This window comes from Salmo trutta, unplaced genomic scaffold (assembly GCF_901001165.1).
Source record: "Salmo trutta unplaced genomic scaffold, fSalTru1.1, whole genome shotgun sequence".
NCBI classification, from domain to species: Eukaryota; Metazoa; Chordata; class Actinopteri; order Salmoniformes; family Salmonidae; genus Salmo; species Salmo trutta.
The window spans coordinates 1,583,758-1,597,547 of record NW_021823043.1 but is presented as its reverse complement, the minus strand read 5'-3'; the positions used below and the strand labels follow the sequence as shown (position 1 = coordinate 1,597,547).

At 47.7% G+C, this 13,790-nt stretch overlaps 1 protein-coding gene across 1 annotated transcript; it reads left to right on the top strand.

Moving 5' to 3' along the window:
• Window positions 1-217: 217 nt before the first annotated feature.
• Window positions 218-13,175, top strand: LOC115188381 (coiled-coil domain-containing protein 146-like). The gene is made up of 7 exons (XM_029747186.1): window positions 218-228; window positions 3,716-3,889; window positions 6,210-6,348; window positions 7,034-7,210; window positions 7,939-8,015; window positions 8,328-8,555; window positions 12,799-13,175. Exons 1-7 carry the CDS (start codon window positions 218-220, stop codon window positions 13,007-13,009), a joined length of 1,017 nt encoding a protein of 338 aa, XP_029603046.1. The 3' UTR covers window positions 13,010-13,175.
• Window positions 13,176-13,790: the final 615 nt, after the last annotated feature.

The following is a 13,790-nucleotide window of genomic DNA, read 5'->3' as shown; positions in this document are numbered from 1 at the left end:
CATGACACCTTGAAAAGGTACTGATCTCATCTCTCCCTGTCCATAGAACACTCCTTACATGTTTACATGGATAACACAAGCCACTCTGTATGAGGAACTGGACTGCACCTGTGCCATATTATTGACCCATCAGTACCTGTTTAAAATGACCCATCAGTACCTGTTTAAAATGACCCATCAGTACCTGTTTAAAATGACCCATTAGTACCTGTTTAAAATGACCCATCAGTACGTGTTTAAAATGACCCATCACTACCTGTTTAAAATGAACCCATCAGTACCTGTATACACTGAGTATACAAAACATTATGAACATTATATTGTTTCCATGACAGACTGACCATGTGAATCCAGGTGAAAGATTGATCCCATTATTGACCTCACCTGTTAAATCCACTTCATTCAGTGTAGATGAAGGGGAGGAGACAGGTGTAAAGAAGGATTTCTAAACCTTGAGACAACTGAGACATGGATTGTGTGTGTGCCATTCAGAGGGTGAATGGGCAAGACAAAATATTGAAGTGCCTTTGAACAGGGTCTGGTAGTAGGTACCAGGCACACCGGTTGTGTCAAGAACTGCAAGGCCTGCTGGGTTTTTCACTCCTCAACAGTTTCCTGTGTGTATCAAGAAGGTCCACCACCAAGGACATCCAGCCAACTTGACAGAACTGTAGGAAGCATTGGAGTCAACATAGGCCCAGCATCCCTGTGGAACACTTGACACCATGTACAGTCCATGCCCCGACACATTGAGGCTGTTCTGAGGGCAAAAGGGGGTGTAACTCAATATTGGGAGGTGATCTTATGTTTTTGTAGACTCAGTGTATAACTAACCCTCGGACACCCAGTTGAGGTGAAAGTCTGTGACAGAGGCTAGTCCCTACCAGCATCTGTGTCTGTGTACCAACTAGGACCTGTGTGATTCCCCTCCTACCTGAGGGTGATGAGCTGAGTCAGCTGACCACATCTCTGCCCTGTCATATGACCCATCAGTACCTGTGTCTGTCTGTGACTCCCATCTCCCCACCCCAACTCTCAGCAGTCAGAGATCTGGCTGTGTCCTGTGTCTGTACTGTGACTCCCATCTCCCCACCCCAACTCTCAGCAGTCAGAGATCGGCTGTGTCCTGTGTCTGTCTGTGACTATCATCTCCCCACCCCAACTCTCAGCAGTCAGAGATCTGGCTGTGTCCTGTGTCTGTTTGTGACTCCCATCTCCCCACCCCAGCTCTCAGCAGTCAGAGATCTGTCTGTGTCTGTCTGTGACTCCCATCTCCCCACCCCAGCTCTCAGCAGTCAGAGATCTGGCTGTGTCCTGTGTCTGTCTGTGACTCTCATCTCCCCACCCCAGCTCTCAGCAGTCAGAGATCTGGCTGTGTCTGTCTGTGACTCCCATCTCCCCACCCCAGCTCTCAGCAGTCAGAGATCTGTCTGTGTCCGTCTGTGACTTCCCATCTCCCCACCCAGGCTCTCAGCAGTCAGAGATCTGTCTGTGTCTGTCTGTGACTCCCATCTCCCCACCCCAGCTCTCAGCAGTCAGATATCTGGCTGTGTCCTGTGTCTGTCTGTGACTCCCATCTCCCCACCCCAGCTCTCAGCAGTCAGAGATCTGTCTGTGTCTGTCTGTGACTCCCATCTCCCCACCCAGCTCTCAGCAGTCAGAGATCTGTCTGTGTCTGTCTGTGACTCCCATCTCCCACCCCAGCTCTCAGCAGTCAGATCTGTCTGTGTCTGTCTGTGACTCCCATCTCCCCACCCCAGCTCTCAGCAGTCAGAGATCTGTCTGTGTCTGTCTGTGACTCCCATCTCCCCACCCCAGCTCTCAGCAGTCAGAGATCTGGCTGTGGGTCCTGTGTCTGTCTGTGACTCCCATCTCCCCACCCCAGCTCTCAGCAGTCAGAGATCTGGCTGTGTCCTGTGTCTGTCTGTGACTCCATCTCCCCACCCCAGCTCTCAGCAGTCAGAGATCTGGCTGTGTCCTGTGTCTGTCTGTGACTCCCATCTCCCCACCCCAGCTCTCAGCAGTCAGAGATCTGGCTGTGTCTGTCTGTGACTTCCCATCTCCCCCACCCCAGCTCTCAGCAGTCAGAGATCTGGCTGTGTCCTGTGTCTGTCTGTGACTCCCATCTCCCCACCCAGCTCTAGCAGTCAGAGATCTGTCTGTGTCTGTCCTGTGACTATCATCTCCCACACCCAGCTCTCAGCAGTCAGAGATCTGGCTGTGTCTGTCTGTGACTCCATCTCCCCACCCCAGCTCTCAGCAGTCATTGATCTGGCTGTGTCCTGTGTCTGTCTGTGACGCCCATCTCCCCACCCCAGCTCTCAGCAGTCAGAGATCTGGCTGTGTCCTGCGTCTGTCTGTGACTCCCCATCTCCCCACCCCAGCTCTCAGCAGTCAGAGATCTGGCTGTGTCTGTCTGTGACTCCCATCTCCCCACCCCAGCTCTCAGCAGTCCAGAGATCTGTCTGTTGTCTGTCTGTGACTTCCCATCTCCCCACCCCAGCTCTCAGCAGTCAGAGATCCGGCTGTGTCTGTCTGTGACTCCCATCTCCCCACCCCAGCTCTCAGCAGTCAGAGATCTGTCTGTGTCTGTCTGTGACTCCCATCTCCCCACCCCAGCTCTCAGCAGTCAGAGATCTGGCTGTGTCCTGTGACTTCCCATCTCCCACCCCAGCTCTCAGCAGTCATTGATCTGGCTGTGTCCTGTGTCTGTCTGTGACTTCCCATCTCCCCACCCCAGCTCTCAGCAGTCAGAGATCTGGCTGTGTCCTGCGTCTGTCTGTGACTCCCATCTCCCACCCCAGCTCTCAGCAGTCAGAGATCTGGCTGTGTCCTGTCTGTGACTCCCATTCCCCACCCCAGCTCTCAGCAGTCAGAGATCTGTCTGTGTCTGTCTGTGACTCCAATCTCCCCACCCCAGCTCTCAGCAGTCAGAGATCTGGCTGTGTCCTGTGTCTGTCTGTTGACTCCCATCTCCCCACCCCAGCTCTCAGCAGTCAGAGATCTGGCTGTGTCCTGTGTCTGTCTGTGACTCCCATCTCCCCACCCCAGCTCTCAGCAGTCAGAGATCTGGCTGTGTCCTGTGTCTGTCTGTGACTCCCATCTCCCCACCCCAGCTCTCAGCAGTCAGAGATCTGGCTGTGTCTGTCTGTGACTCCCATCTCCCCACCCCAGCTCTCAGCAGTCAGAGATCTGGCTGTGTCCTGTGTCTGTCTGTGACTCCCATCTCCCCACCCCAGCTCTCAGCAGTCAGAGATCTGTCTGTGTCTGTCTGTGACTATCATCTCCCCACCCCAGCTCTCAGCAGTCAGAGATCTGGCTGTGTCTGTCTGTGACTCCCATCTCCCCACCCCAGCTCTCAGCAGTCAGAGATCTGTCTGTGTCCTGTGTCTGTCTGTGACTCCCATCTCCCCACCCCAGCTCTCAGCAGTCAGAGATCTGTCTGTGTCCTGTGTCTGTCTGTGACTCCCATCTCCCACCCCAGCTCTCAGTAGTCAGAGATCTGTCTGTGTCTGTCTGTGACTCCCATCTCCCACCCCAGCTCTCAGCAGGTCAGGAGATCTGGCTGTGTCTGTCTGTGACTCCAGCTCCCCACCCCAGCTCTCAGCAGTCAGAGATCTGGCTGTGTCTGTCTGTGACTCCCATCTCCCCACCCCAGCTCTCAGCAGTCAGAGATCTGTCTGTGTCTGTCTGTGACTCCCATCTCCCCACCCAGCTCTCAGCAGTCAGAGATCCGGCTGCTGCAGGAGGCCAAGCGGTTCAGAGCAGAGCTGGAGCGCCAGCAGAAAGAGCTGGAGAAGGCGGAGCAGTTCCCTGAGGGGCCAGACACAGTAGGTCAGCCGCATGAGACAGGGCAGCTCAGCTCAAGTTACACAACGACCTGCGACAGGCGAGGAGAGGGACGACCAGATGACTCCCAGCGTAGAGTGGTGAGGACACACCACTGACTAGATCCTAGCGTAGAGATGAGAGAGATATAGTCTGTCCTGTCTGTCTGTCTGTCTGTCTGTGCATGTGTGTGTCTGTCTATGTGTGTCTGTCTGTCTGTCTAGTGTGTCTGTCTGTCTGTCTGTCTGGTCTGTCTGTCTGTCTGTCTGTCTGTCTGTCTGTCTGTCTGTCTGTCGTCTGTCTGTCTGTCTGTCTGTCTGTCTGTCTGTCTGTCTGTCTGTCGGTCGTGTGTGTGGTTGTGTGTGTGTGTGGTGTGTGTGTGTGTCATATCTGTGTGTGTGGTCCTGTCTGTCTATGTGTGCCTGTCTGTCGGTCTGTCTGTGTGTCTGTCTGTGTCTGTCTCTGTCTGAGGTTAAGGGTAGGCCCAGCTCTTGAGCCATTTGTTTAGTCCTGTCAGTCCGGGAAGTGGTACGTGCGGCATGTAGCCTAGGGGTAAGAGCGTTGGGCCAGTAAACTGAAAGTTGCTAGTTTCGAGAATCCCTTAGCGACAAGGTGAAACATCTGCCATTGTGCCCTTGACAAGGCACTTACCCTAATTGCTCCAGGGTTGCTGTTGAATATGGCTGACCCTGCATGTGACCCCCACTCTCGGAGGGTGTCTGAGGGGGGATATGCAATAATAAACCACATTTCCATTTCACACACGTGTATAATGAAACAGGACAAATATAACCCACCAATGATTCATTATTATTAGGTGTGCCTCTGCTCTAGCCAGCTTCACTAGTCTCCTCCACTTGTTCTCAAACAACACTCCTGTCCTTGTGTCTGAAAGGTCAAGCACGCCTCCGAAACACAGCACGGAAAAGAACGCTGCTGTCCTCTCTCTGCACAACACACACACACACCACACAGTTAAACTGAAAGGCCACAGAAAGGCCATTGGAACATTGCTTAGCAACTGATGAAACAAGCTTGTGTAAAAAACATAGAAAGAGGACATGAAAGGAAAGATCTCTTCATCAGTCATTTAATCAGCAGGGACTAGAATACTGGCTATGGCTGTCCCAAATGCAGCCTATTCCCTAGATAATGCACTACATTAGACCAGGGACCATAGGGCTCTGGTCAAAAGTAGGGCACTACATAGGGATTAGGGTACCATTGAGACGCACACTATGATTCACCAGGGATGGGGCCTCTAGAACAGATTGTTCCTGAAGATATGACCTTCATATCAGTGGGTAAATGATATTCACATTGTTCCTGAAGATATGACCTTCATATCAGTGGGTAAATGATATTCACATTGTTCCTGAAGATATGACATTTGTATCTGTGGCTAGATGTTGTTCCTATTGTTAAGATGAGAAGGCCTACAGCAGTAATTGAAATATGAGGCTAAATGAAAACCATTGCTTACATTGCATTCTGACTAGATGTTGTAATGAACTCTGCTGTCTCTTGTTGTATATCTTGTGGATGTGTATAGCTCTGACAGTCCGTTTGGCAGCCTCCTCTCTTCCTCTGGAGAACTACCCTCCATACGACAGACAGATGCTCACTGGGAAGACATGTCTTTAGATGTGCAATGTTAAGCCCTTGATCACAAGCCAGACAGATAGACAGGAATTCAACTGTCAGTCATTTTAGCTTCAAATGCAGTATTTACAGATACCAGGAAGCAACACAAGTGCTGTGAAAGTAGTGAAAGTAGCCTGGAGGGATGTCTATTCACACAGCAATTTCTCACTGAGGATATTTTTATAAGTGTCAGGAATGTAATATCTACCCCTGGACTTAAATATCTGAACCCCTGTCAACAGTTGAAACTCAGTTGAACATTTCACATCGTTGCAACCACTGACAAACCAGTGTTTTACTCAGATGTTGCCAAGAAACTCAGAATTTGACCAACACTTTCTAAAAGCAGTACATATTTTCAGTATGGCTACAGGGCTAATTTCCCTGCCTCTTTATCAAACTGTGTTACAGTAGAACCCTGGTCATCTGTCCTCCTCCACTGTGTTAGGGGTTTGAGCTAAGGTCTAGGCAAGGTTACTTGAGGATATTGCACAGCCACTTGTTTCCTAAGCTTGTCGTGAACGTTGGTCACTTTTGCATCTCTGTGTTTCTGAGAATTTGTGTTCAAGTTCCTTCCTCTTGTTCCTTCCTCTAAATCAGGGGTGTCAACATCATTCCATGGAGTTCCTAGTGTCTGTGGGTTTTAGGTTTTTCTTTTCAGTTAAGCCCTAGACAACCAGGTGAGGGGAGTTCCTTACTAATGACCTTAATTCTTACTAGTGACCTTAATTCATCAGTCAAGTACAAGTGAAAACCTGCAGACACTCGGCCCTACGTGGAAGGAGACGTGCTGGAAGTGATGCCGTGTCTGTTTACAGTCTCACAGAAGAGAAGCTTTGCCTGGAGAAAGATTATGAGACTCAACCCAAACCAGTTGTAAGTATCTCAGTGCAACAGTCACAGATTTATCTCCCGTTGATAGTCATTCACATGTCCCATCATACACCTGGCACCACAGCATGACATTCCTTCATGTCACCTGCAGTAGTAAATCACTCATTTAGAAGCAGAGAGATGACACACACACAGTGAGAGCACAGAGAAACAGACGGTGTCTTTGCTGCGAGGCATCCTTGTCAAAATGCTTGATTGATGAGGCTGGCTTCTTGACGGTTCAGTCTCCTCATTGTCATTGGGTTGTGGTACCATACATGCCTCTGTGTCTACCACTAAGAGAGGCCCGATCATTGATCTAATGATATTTTACATTACTCCTTTAATGAACTTTTTACTACAGTTGCTTTGGTTACAGTTATACAGTAATTACTTTTTAACACCCAGTAAAGCAACACTATAATCACATGGATGTATATGATCAGATTCCCAGAATCTGTCACAACCCAGCTATTAGCTTTGATATTCCCTTCAAATAGCTGGCACAGTACTGTGTGTGTGGGTGTGTGTGTGTGTGTGTGTGTGTGTGGTGTGTGTGTGTGTGTGTGTGTGTGTGTGTGTGTGTGCGTGTGCGTGCCCATGGTTTGCACTTGCATGAATGTGTATTTGTGTCAATGTTGATGTATTTTGTATGTCCCATAAGCCATTGCTCCTGGTGTGTCCTCAGGAGCTGGAGAAGCGTGCGAAGGCCCTGAAGGACAGCAGTGAGGAGCTGAGGAAGGAGGTGTCTCAGAGGAGACAGGAGATACACAGCCTGCTGGAGGACATGGAGGCCAGACACAAACTGATGACCAGGGAGCAGAGAGAACTGGACCACAAGAAGGACATCATAGTAAACAACCAGGTGACAGGTTGGAGGGGGCACAAGGGGTGGCAGAGGGGGGGCAGAGGGGGGGCAGAGGTGGCGGCAGGGGTGGCGGCAGAGGGTGGCGGCAGAGGGGGGGCAGAGGGTGGCAGCAGAGGGTGGCAGCAGAGGGGTGGTAGAGGGGTGGTAGAGAGTGGTAGAGAGTTGTAGGGGGGTGGTAGAGGGGTGGTAGAGAGTGGCGGAGGGGTGGTAGAGAGGTGGTAGAGGGGTGGTAGAGAGGTGGTAGAGGGGTGGTAGAGAGTGGTAGAGGGGTGGTAGAGGGGTGGTAGAGGGTGGTAGAGGGTGGTAGCGGGTGGTAGAGAGTGGCGGAGGGGTGGCAGAGGGGTGGTAGAGGGTGGTAGAGAGTGGTAGAGGGTGGTGAGGGGTGGTAGAGGGTGGTAGAGAGTGGCGGAGGTGTGGTAGAGGTGGTAGAGGGTGGTAGAGGGTGGTAGAGAGTGGGGAGGGTGGGTAGAGAGTGGTAGAGGGGTGGTAGAGAGGTGGTAGGTGGTGGTAGAGGGTGGCAGAGGGGGTAGAGGTGGTAGGGTGGAGAGGGGTGGTAGAGGGTGGTAGAGGGGTGGGGTGGGTGGGAGGGGTGGTAGGGGGGTGGTAGAGGGTCAGTCTTGTGTTTAAAACACCATAGAGAAGGGCATTATATAAAACCATTGAAGTAGAAGAGCATTAGTTTTCTATAATGTCCTTCTCTATGGTGTGTTGTCTTGTGTCACCAGGCTGAGTTGGCCCAGCTTCTGTCTGTACCTGGCCAGCTGGGGAAGGAGATTGAGAGGATCAACAGGAAAATATGTACGTAAGATGTGGCTGGCTATGAATTCATGTACTGGTGATGTGCTATACATAACCTTCATAACTAACTCTGTAGCTACTAAAGCAGGAAGTAAGGCCATGGTCATGAGTCATGGAAGGGAGACTCCCAACATAAATCTTGATCCAGTCCACAGTTGTTTGGGGCACCTACCAAGAGTAAATGGCTAACCCTACAGACCAATGTCTCTATGTCAAAACTGGCTGGAATGACATCTTTGCAGGCTGTTTTGCTCGCTGGGTTAAGCCTACAGTCTACCAGCCTGGTGTAATGTATGTCTTCCTCTGTGGTGGCCAGGGAGGTTGAGAAAAGTAAGGCGGCCCTGGACGAGCAGCTGTCTGAGGTGACGGCTCTGCAGAAGATGACGGAGGCCCGCTGTCGCTCCCTGGAGGAGGAGAAGAGGGAGGTGAGGAGGCAGGTGGAGGGGTGCAGGGCACACCTGGAGGCTGCCGAGAGGGAACACAGCATGCTGCAGAAAGAGCAGGAGATGACCAAGGAGAAGGAGGTCATTATGATGGGACAGAGGTACAGGACTGGCTGCAGACAATGTCCATGTATCTAGAGCAGCATCTGTATGCAGCGATAGTACATACAGTTGAAGTCGGAAGGTTTAACATACACCTTAGCCAGATACATTTAAACTCAGTTTTTCACAATTCCTGACATTTAATCCAATAAAAATTCCTGTCTTAGGTCAGTTAGGATCACCACTTTATTTTTAGAATGTGAAATATCAGAATAAGAGTAGAGATAATTATTATTTTCAGCGTTCATTTCTTTCATCACATTCCAGTGGGTCAGACGTTTACATACACTCAATTAGTATTTGCTAGCATTGCTTTTAAATTATTTAACTTGGGTCAAACGTTTTTGGTAGCCCCACAATAAGTTGGGGGAATTTTGGCCCATTCCTCCTGACAGAGCTGGTGTAGCTGAATCAGGTTTGTAGGCCTCCTTGCTTGCACCGCTTTTTCAGTTCTGCCCACAATTTTCTATAGGATTGAGGTCCTATTGAGGTCAGGGCTTTGTGATGGCCACTCCAATACCTTGACTTTGTGTACTTAAGCCATTTTGCCACAACTTTGGAAGTATGCTGGGGTTATTGTCCATTTGGAAGACCCATTTGAGACCAAGCTTTAACTTCCTTGCTGATGTCTTGAGATGTTGCTTCAATATATCCACATAATTTTCCATCTCATAGATGCCATCTATTTTGTGACTGTGCACCAGTCCCTCCTGCAGCAAAGCACCCCCCCAACATGATGCTGCCCACCCCTGTGCTTCACGGTTGGGATGGTGTTCTTCGGCTTGCAAGCCTCCCCCTTTTTCCTCCAAACTTAACCCTTTTGAGTACCCCTGGAAAATCAGAGCGCCAAATTCAAAACAGCTAAAATCTCATAATTCCATTTTCTCAAACAATCAACTATTTTACACCATTTTAAAGATAAGACTCTCGTAATCCAACCACATTGTCCGATTTCAAAAAGGCTTTCCGGAGAAGCATACAATTAGATTTGTTAGGTACATAAACCCACACGAAGAAAACCACACAGCCATTTCCAAGCAACTAGATGCATCACAAAACCAAAAGTACAGCTAAAATATTCACTAACCTTGGATGATCTTCATCAGATGGCACTCATAGGACTTCATGTTACACAATACATGTATGTTTTGCTCGATAAAGTTGATATTTATATCCAAAAACCCCATTTTACATTGGCTCATAAATGTTCAGAATGTTTTCCCCTCCAAACCCCCCTTTGAATGAGCCTTGAGCACACATATTACAGAAATACTCATCATAAACTTTGATCAATAACAAGTGTTATGCACAGAATTATAGATAGACTTCTCCTAATGCTACCGCTTTGTCAGATTTCAAAAAAGGTTCACGGCGAAAGCACAATTTGCAATAATCTGAGTACAGCCCAGAAGACACCAACAACTAGCAAACAAAAACCCACCATCTTGGAATCAATAAAACTAAGAAATTACATTATAAATATTCACTTACCTTTGATTATCTTCATCAGAGGCACTCCCAGAATCCCCAGCTCCACAATAAATGTTCGATAAAGTTCATATTTATGTCCAAATACATCCATTTTGTTTGCGCGTTAGTTCACTATCCAATCCATACGCGCGGTGCTTACTTAGTCCAGACGAAAAGTCAAAAAGTTATACTACAGTTTGTAGAAACAGTCAAATGATGTATAGAATCAATCTTTAGGTTGTTTTTAACATATATCTTCAATACAATTCCAACCGGACCTATCCGTTCTCTTTGGGAGTGAATATGAACTCAGCTCGCTCCCAAGTCCTTGCGTGTGACTGAGCCCATGCCTTATAATGGGCCACCTACTTCCCTGGGCTGTTATTCCCTTCAATTCACCATAGAATCCTCAAACAAGGTTCTAAAGACTGTTTGACAGCAAGTGGAAGCCTTTGGAAGTGCAACATGACCCCGTAAAGGACTACAAATTCAATAGACAATGGTTTGAAAAAGTACAATCCTCAGATTTCCCACTTCCCAGTTGGATTGTTCTCAAGTTTTTGCCTGCCATATGAAGTTCTGTTATACTCACAGACATCATTCAAACAGTTTTAAGAAACTTCAGAGTGTTTTCTATCCAAATCTACTAATAATATGCATATCTTAGTTTCTGGGCCTGAGAAGCAGGCTGTTTTAATTTGGGTACGTTTTTCATCGGGCCCGTGAAAATACTGCTCCCTGTCCCGAAGAGGATAACGATGGTTATTATAGCCAAACAGTTATATTTTTGTTTCATCAGACCAGAGGACATTTCTCCAAAAGTATGATCTTTGTCCCATGTGCAGTTTGGCAAACCGTAGCCTGGCTTTTTTATGGCCGGTTTTGGAGCAGTGGCTTCTTCCTTGCTGAGCGGAGCCTTTCAGGTTATGTCGATATAGGACTTGTTTTTACTGTCGATATAGATCATTTTGTAACCTTTTCCTTCAGGCATCTTCACAAGGTTTCTTTGCTGTTGTTCTGGGATTGATTTGCACTTTTCGCACCAAAAGTACGTTCATCTCTAGGAGACAGAACGCGTCTCCTTCCTGAGCGGTATGACAGCTGCGTGGTCCCATGGTGTTTATACTTGCGTACTATTGTTTGTACAGATGAACGTGGTTCCTTCAGGCCAAGGATTGAACCAGACTTGTGGTCTCCAATTTTTTTGTCTGAGGTCTTGGCTGATTTCTTTTGTTTTTTCCGTGATGTCAAGCAAAAGAGGCACTGAGTTTGAAGGTAGGCCTTGAAATACATCCACAGGGTACACCTCCAATTGACTCAAATGATGTCAATTAGCCTATCAGAAGCTTCTAAAGCCGTGACATCATTTTCTGGAATTTTCCAAGCTGTTTAAAGGCACGGTCAACTTAGTGTATGTAACTCTGACCCACTGGAATTGTGATACAATGAATAATAAGTGAAATAATCTGTCTGTAAACAATTGTTGGAAAAATTACTTGTGTCATGCACAAAGTAGATGTCCTAACCGACTTGCCAAAACTATAGTTTGTTAACAAGAAATTTGTAGATATAAAGGCACAAGGCGAGACCCAAATGCCGACACAGGAGGCAGATGGTTGGAGTCTACAATGTTTATTAATCCAAAGGAGTAGGCAAGAGAATGGTCGTGGACAGGCAATAGATCAAAACCAGATCAGAGTTCAGGAGGACAGAGTGGCAGACAGGCTCGTGGTCAAGGCAGGCAGAATGGTCAGGCAGGCGGGTACAAAGTCCAGAAACAGGCAAGGGTCAAAACCAGGACGACTAGAAAAAGGAGAAATGCAAAAAGCAGGAGAACGGGGGAAAACAGCTGGTTGACTTGACTAAACATACAAGACGAACTGGCACAGAGAGGCAGGAAACACAGGGATAAATACACTGGGGAAAACCGCTGGTTGACTTGGAAACATACAAGACGAACTGGCACAGAGAGACAGGAAACACAGGGATAAATACACTGGGGAAAATAAGCGACACCTGGAGGGGGTGGAGACAATCACAAGGACAGGTGAAACAGATCAGGGCGTGACAGTGGAGTGGTTGAAAAACTAGTTTTAATGACTCCAACCTAAGTGTATGTAAACTTCCAACTTCAACTGTACATAACACTGTTGATACATTGTTTATTGTATCACTGCCTTCTCCTGAACATGTTTTATTGCGTGAGGTAAATCCCTGGATAGTGATGTTCCTACCATCTTGTTTTCAAGGGTTCCAACAGAATAAACAACAATGCATAAAAACACAAAATATTGGGGCCACATGCACAGAACAGACAGAGCTTGATGTGTCTCTCTCTGTATCTCTCTGTCTCTCTGTATCTCTCTCTCGCTCTCTCTCTCTCTCTCTTTCTCTCTCTCTGTCTCTCTCTCTGTATCTCTCTCTGTCTGTATCTCTCTCTCTGTCTCTCTCTGTATCTCTCTCTCTCTGTATCTCTTCTCTCTGTATCTCTCTCTCTCTGTATCTCTCTGTATCTCTCTCTCTGTATCTCTCCTCTCTCTGTATCTCTCTCTCTCTGTATCTCTCTCTCTCTCTGTATCTCTCTCTCTCTCTGTATCTCTCTCTCTCTCTCTGTAACTCTCTCTCTCTCTCTCTCTCTCTTGTGTCTCTCTCTCTCTGTGTCGCTCTCTCTCTGTATGTCTCCCCTCTCTCGCTCTCTCACTGTATGTCTCTCTCTCTCTCTCTCCTCTCTCTCTCTCTCTGTATGTCTCTCTTTCTATCTCTATTTGTCAGAGGTATGCTGGACATCAATACAGGCCACTGCATCATGGAAAGGAAGAGCGTGCATGAGAACCTGGCACGGAAGCAGCGTGAGAGGGACCGGCAGCTCAGAGAGCTGAAGAAGGTGGAGCTGCAGCTCAAAATGGCCCAGGACGCGCTGGTCCACACTCAGCTACTGCATGACAAGACCAAGTCTACGGTTAGTTCACAGTTCACACACTAACACCAAACAGGCCCACAATGTTCTGGTCCACACTCAGCTACTGCATGACAAGACCAAGTCTACGGTTAGTTCACAGTTCACACACTAACACCAAACAGGCCCACAATGTTCTGGTCCACACTCAGCTACTGCATGACAAGACCAAGTCTACGGTTAGTTCACAGTTCACACACTAACACCAAACAGACCCACAATGTTCTGGTCCACACTCAGCTACTGCATGACAAGACCAAGCCTACGGTTAGTTCACAGTTCACACACTAACACCAAACAGGCCCACAATGTTCTGGTCCACAGCTCTGCTACATGACAAGTCAATGGAGTTCACAGTTCACACACAACTCCAGCACGACCTCCACTTTCAATATGTATGGACTATGTAATGGTATCTCTCTCTCACTTTAAATATGTTATTTATAGATTTTAATTGGTTGATGTTTCATCCCCCAATAGCCTCTGCTTCCTTGATGATGTGTTCCTAGATCAAAGTGGCAGTGACACACGTCACTCACAGGATTCTAAATGTCCACATGGGACATGAGTGACAGACAGAGAGAGGAAACTGGAAAAGCATCAGCAGATTTTACACCATAAAACATGAAAGACATTGGTGTAGTGACGCATGTGGAACTTCCACTATTAATGAAAGAAACCTTACACAATATGATGTTCTCCGGTTTTATGAACTCAATCCAATTATTTATCTGTCATTATTTATTTCCTTAGTTGAATAATGATCTAATTGAGCTTTGCCGTCTGCCACAGTTGTATAAAACACTAT

What these genes read in the sequence shown, in the direction of transcription:
- LOC115188381 (XM_029747186.1), top strand. An exon ending in AGACTCAACCCAAACCAGTT is followed by an intron (nt 6,349 to 7,033) that starts GTAAGTATCTCA and finishes GTGTGTCCTCAG; the next exon opens with GAGCTGGAGAAGCGTGCGAA. An exon ending in GTCATTATGATGGGACAGAG is followed by an intron (nt 8,556 to 12,798) that starts GTACAGGACTGG and finishes TCTATTTGTCAG; the next exon opens with AGGTATGCTGGACATCAATA.